This window comes from Chanos chanos, chromosome 3, assembly GCF_902362185.1.
Source record: "Chanos chanos chromosome 3, fChaCha1.1, whole genome shotgun sequence".
Taxonomy (NCBI): domain Eukaryota; kingdom Metazoa; phylum Chordata; class Actinopteri; order Gonorynchiformes; family Chanidae; genus Chanos; species Chanos chanos.
In genome coordinates this window covers 51,146,197-51,151,712 of record NC_044497.1, presented here as the reverse complement: position 1 = coordinate 51,151,712, position 5,516 = coordinate 51,146,197, and the positions used below count along the sequence as shown (strand labels likewise).

General features: G+C 41.2%; 1 protein-coding gene across 3 annotated transcripts; it reads right to left on the bottom strand.

The window, feature by feature from the left end:
• Positions 1 to 339: 339 nt before the first annotated feature.
• ftsj1 (FtsJ RNA 2'-O-methyltransferase 1) lies at positions 340 to 5,266 on the bottom strand. Of its 3 annotated transcripts, none has more exons than XM_030769352.1 (12): positions 5,219 to 5,266; positions 4,263 to 4,340; positions 3,427 to 3,552; positions 3,204 to 3,273; positions 2,599 to 2,701; positions 2,185 to 2,263; positions 1,971 to 2,023; positions 1,744 to 1,797; positions 1,375 to 1,477; positions 1,171 to 1,254; positions 842 to 945; positions 340 to 699 (listed from the first exon to the last, which is right to left on the bottom strand). In XM_030769352.1, exons 3-12 carry the CDS (start codon positions 3,545 to 3,547, stop codon positions 499 to 501), a joined length of 972 nt encoding a protein of 323 aa, XP_030625212.1. In that variant the 5' UTR covers positions 3,548 to 3,552; positions 4,263 to 4,340; positions 5,219 to 5,266; the 3' UTR covers positions 340 to 498. The 3 variants fall into 3 exon arrangements, with proteins under 3 accessions (XP_030625212.1, XP_030625213.1, XP_030625214.1); XM_030769353.1 differs by having other exon boundaries at positions 3,427 to 3,547; XM_030769354.1 differs by lacking the exons at positions 4,263 to 4,340; positions 5,219 to 5,266 and having other exon boundaries at positions 3,427 to 3,588.
• Positions 5,267 to 5,516: the final 250 nt, after the last annotated feature.

Genomic DNA, 5,516 nt, shown 5'->3' with positions numbered 1-5,516 from the left:
AGAATATATTTGGATGACCTTTGTGACTGTCTTTTTTCAGATTTCAAGTATAGATTGGTAATGTCTTAGCACATGCATATTTACGTTTCTATTGCAAAGCTTGCCGCAGCTTGTCAGTAACAAATGGATACCCGCAAACCACCGGGTTATTTTTATTGATGTAGCTTCTAACTCTCTCCACTCTCTGTCTTTTTATAAGAATACTGTAAAACCCTGCAAACACTTGTCATAATGAATTTTTCGTCGAGGACGAATATGGAATTCTGGGAAAAAAGGTTAATCTGGGTTTTGCTTAAAGTATACAACACCCCTGGACAACTTAAAATGTGTAAAATACTTTATTCATTGACAGAGAGGAGTAGAAATTCAGAAATGATCAGTTAGATAAATACTATTACATAAAATGACTTCATTTTCAAAAACATTAAAAAAAAAAAACTATACGTTTTTGTGATTACAGTTTTGTGACATAAAATGTTCACAAGTAAATATGACGCCTCATGAAGATGAACTTGTCGTTGGGTTAGGTTCCTGACTGGCCTCGAGGTTCATAGCAGAGAGCGCGTCATCCAGTGAAACAGAAGGAGAATTCTCCTTGGCCAGTAGATTGTTTTTGCGTAGGAGACAAGCTTGCTGATAGGGTGGTTGAATTGGAGGTTGAGTGGGTGGTAAATACTGATACTCTTTATCAGAGTCAAGCTGAGGGGGAAAAAAAAGAGCTTAAAATATCGGTAAAAAAAACGCACAAAATATCTAATATTGGTCAGTCTTATCAGTGGTTGGACTTTTAGCTATCTTTCAGTCGTTTTCTCATCTTAGTGTCCTAAATGTGTGTTAATACCTGGAGAGGGTATGTCCTGTCTGAGTCAAAGGCACTCAGGTCCCCACAAGCAAGAAAAGGAACAATAATCCGGTTTGGTCCCTCTAGCTGGTTAAAGTCTACGTCTAATGCAAAGAGATTGGAAAAATGAAAATTAAACAAGTGCTTACTGTTCATTATTAAAAGGACACCACTGCAAAGAACAACCATTATCTGCTTTAATTAAAATGACCCACATTAAGCATCAGACATAAGTGCACAGTAGCCCTTCACTGTCTGAAAGTATGACTCAATCGCTAGTCTCATTTTTCATACAAGTATAAATGTGATCGCGTGAAACTGCTTGTTACCGTAAGAATGATCGAGTAGTGGATTTGACATGTTGGGGACATATCCTTCGGGGGGTGAATAATTCTGGCACACCACAAACGCTTCTGCAGGTAAGAGAGCAAAACCACATATGGTGTTGTGAGATACACAGACAGCCCGACTCGAGGCTGTTCTTACTGCTTAGTTTCCTAACATCACCCATCAGCTGTGTTTGGTGTATTCACCTATGCTGGAGTTTCGGCTGCTCCGGGGCTTGGCACAAGTCACGGTGCTGAAGAAGATTTTGAGCTGGGAATACAGCAGGGTCACATCCTTTCCCCGAAATATCTTCATAATAGAGAGTGAAGAGAACGACAGGGGGTAGGTTTTTTAAGGGGGAAGAAGCACGCAATATGAATGTTTAAAATCTTTGCGCATATGTCATTCAATTAAACTATCTGTGCACTTACTGTCCTGTAACCTCTGTGTGCCTATTAATAATGTAAATGTCAACACTGTGCCCAACGAGAACTGCTACGAGCAATCAAGACAGGCATGGCCGACTGCACTTGTGCATGCGTAACAGTGAAAGCAGTCATCCTGAACAAACTTACTTTTGCAACAAAGTTGCCTCCAGGTTTGAGAACATGTGTAGTAATATTGAGAGCCTGTGAAAGCAGGTACAAATCAGATCAATGACGTTAAACCGGCGATGCAAAGCAAATGAAGACATTCATTACATATTTAATTTCTTAGGAACGATCTGTTTGGACAAATTAAGTCAAGCGTGGAACCAAACAAAAAAAAAAAAAAAAATCTATTTCAGAGAAGTAATACTCACTGCTAGCAGCAGCTGGGCTTGAATATATTCATCCACATCATGAAGTCCCGTAACTAAGGATACAAGCAGAGTCACAATCATTCAAACCACAGGGGGACCACACACAAAAAAAAATGACTTCACACTGAAGAGGGTACCCACAGTGCTCACCAGAGAGAGGGTATTTACCACTGAAATATCCTGAAACTCAACACAAACGGCAATTACTACTCACCATCGGGTGCCCCGTCGCACACCACCAGGTCCGCGGACTGCCCCTCAAAGTGCCGAATTATCTCCTGAGCTGTTGAGATCTGAAACGTGATGAATGGATACGTCTTAAAGGGTGAAACTGTATAGGTTATAGGGGAAAGCTACCGCACCGCTCAGGCAGCGTTTTCTCATACTTGCATCGAAATTTGGACAATTTATCTTCATGAATGTTTTTGTTCAGCAGTAAGCATCCACTTAAGCATCAACAACAGCCATGTAGCCATGTGGTTTTTAGGACGTCTGAAGAAATAGAAAACCAGATGTCGTATTATACATGGCTGTTTGCGACGCTTAAGTAGATGCTTATGATTAGGGGAAAACATGCACTGGTTAGTTTGGGCTCCCACTATGGCCGGTGGAGACTGAGTCATGGTACCTTAGTGATGTCCCCCTGAATCTGTGTGACCCCTGGGAGTGGAGCCATGGCCTGGAGATCAACCGCTACAATCTTGACGTCTTCACTCTTCTCTTTTCCGTTACTATGCCAAAGAGACAGAGCAAATATGCAATAAGACAAAAAGTACAGAGTACTTCAAAGGAAAAAATGCCGATACTCAAAAAGCCCGGACTAAAATTGCTTTTCCTTCAGTATCACCGTATTCCATTCAATAAAACTAGAACAAAAGCATTATCTAGTTGTCTTAAAAATCCATTCAATACTTTGCACCCAGGATTATCGTAAGAGAGGGGCTCTTGAGGCCCGATTTAGAGGAGACAGTTCTGATCAACGTTTTCTCTTTCTTTCCTTTAAATCTTTTCACAAAACGCGCAATTACAAAGGCATATCAGATCGAATCACGCTTTCTAATGGAAACATATCATAAGAGTTAAAGGGTGGGGCTAGAACAAAAAAAAAAAAAGGGACGGGGGGAACAGGTGGTCTGTCCTGCATCCAGGATGACAGCTTGAACCTGATAACACATGACATCCCAGGTGCTGGGATCTTAGATGAAACTAGCAGACCGGCTAAACAGCTCTTACCGGAGTTTTCGACTCAGGACCTGACTCCAGCTGCCGGGGGCGGCGCACAGATCTACCGCCCGACTTACTCCTGCAGAACACCAAAAAAAAAAATAAAAAAACAGTTCAGACACAGCTCCACATCCCACGTACAGCAGTCACGCGCCACAACGTTTCGCTAAAGCGTAACAGGTTAACTTATCCCCCATGGCTGAATGAGGATCATCGATACAGCTGGCCTTGCCTTTAAAAAGGTTGAACTCCTCGTCCAGCTGCAGGAGCTTGAAGGCACTCCTCGCTCGCCAGCCCTCCTCTTTGGCCAGGCGGTAATAGATATCGCGTTTGTCTTTGGAGGAGCGTCCCATCTTCTCTGACGTTTCAACGAAACAAATAATGCCATTTATTTGAATTCACGATGCAAATAATTGTATAATCAGTGCGAGAAATTGCCAGGTTTTACTTGGAGGCAACAGCACCCACTGAAAGTCAAGATCTTTATGTATACGGAAAGTTAGACGGTCATAATTACAGCACAAAGGAGATTTGGGAAATCAGGATTTTGATGGGAATATCGGATATATTTTCAAAACACAAACATAATCATTTACATTTCAAAACCGTAACTCTGTCACTATCTTGACCCAGGTTATAACGGATGAGCCAAAGTCATTCAAAAATGATTTCTGCATGTCTGCCCTGTATAGCTATCACGGGCCAGTCTTTTCTATAGCCCATATTTTTCCTAGGGGTCTCTTTGGCTACTGTCTCTTCTTTTGTTTTGATTTTATCTGTCCTCCCTGTTTGGCAGCCCCTGTCTCCTGATCATCAATGCACAAAAAGGGAAAAAAAAAAAAAATACATATACTGGAATTGGAATCGAAGTAGAACACGGTGAAGAATCCAACCTCATTTCTCACTTAATTCATTCTGCTTTTTCCCCCTTTCGTTCCCTACTCAAGTCTTGTCCCTGCCTCCACGTCTACCACTTCTGAAGAGCTGCCAGCCATTCTGTAGAAATGGCTTAACTTTTGATTTAAAAAAAAAAGAAAAAAGTAATAGGTTTTGAAGAGACTGACTCACCACTCCACGTACTCCTTCCTCACCGGGGTATCCTCCTGTAGGGTCAGATCTGTTTACCTTTCTCTGCCGTTAGTCAGGCTGCAAAGTGAATTTCACATTCATTTAAGCATATCATAAAATCGACCACAATGTTATCACAACAGAATTTTTGGATACCAAAAATAAATCCACGACTTCATTCAGTGCATGATTGCATCACTGTGTTTGGTTGACTGCGCTGATGACGAAAACTAACGAATCAGTCAATCAGGTTTGGAAAATATCTGCACAGAGACACCACTAGAGAGCCCTCGCGTAAGCGTACAAGACTTAGCTTATCATCTAAACCAGATCTTCAATACGTTCTCTGACTCAGCATCTACAGAAAAGTGTGTTTCATTGCCTTGGAAACGAATCAAACGTATGAGACCCTGACTGATTTATCAAATTTTGGTAGTCAGCAGACGAGACGTTACGAAGCATTTCAATAATTCATCTGTTTTCTTTCTGATTGCTTTAGAAATTAAATACTGTTAAAATGGACCACGTTTTGTCCGTTTCACTCCCCACACGCTATTGGAGTGTGTTCTGGACCATGTTCCAGGGTGATGCCCTATGTATAAGGTTACCCTGCCTACTGAAAAGCAGTTCATCTTGGCAACCCAAAATATCAGGCACGATTCTTCCGTCAAAAGGTGGCCAAACAAAACTTTGTTGTTTAGGCCGCATTTCTCAAGCTGTAACAGTCTTGAGGTGGATTTCTAAAACGTGTTAGCTGCGCCTCAGCTTGTTTTGCTAGAGCTAACCAACTACCAATATACTGCGGATAACCTACCATAAAACATTTCATGCACACACTGTTAGAGTGCCCAAAGGGCCGGATACTGGGCCTGTCAGTAATGTCAAAGCTATATAGACACAGTACGATTTAGACCGTCCAAAAACAAAATGTTACCTTCCATTACTCAGTTACTTACTTAGTTTATTTTCTTATTAGGCGTGTGTCGTGTGATAGTGTGATGAAAAGAAGGACCCTGTACATAGCTGTCTGAGATAACGCCTGCACGTATTCGTCAGACGAAGACAGACTATCAAAGGATGGAGAAACGTTAATCGTATATGTGTCTGTCTGTTTAAATAAGCGTAAATATAAGTGAATAATTTTAACTATAATCAAACTGACTTTCATTCATTACTGTAACGTTTCTGAAAATATTATTAACAAACTCAATAAATACTAGCCACTTCGATTCGAGCAAGGCGCGTGTACACGTA

Coding starts and splice junctions, on each gene's coding strand:
- ftsj1 (XM_030769352.1), bottom strand. CDS start 3,547: ATGGGACGCTCCTCCAAAGACAAACGCGATATCTATTACCGCCTGGCC. Junction 2,264..2,598: donor TTCAGGGGGACATCACTAAG/GTACCATGACTC, acceptor ATCACGTTTCAG/ATCTCAACAGCTCAGGAGAT. Junction 700..841: donor ACAGGACATACCCTCTCCAG/GTATTAACACAC, acceptor TTTCCCCCTCAG/CTTGACTCTGATAAAGAGTA.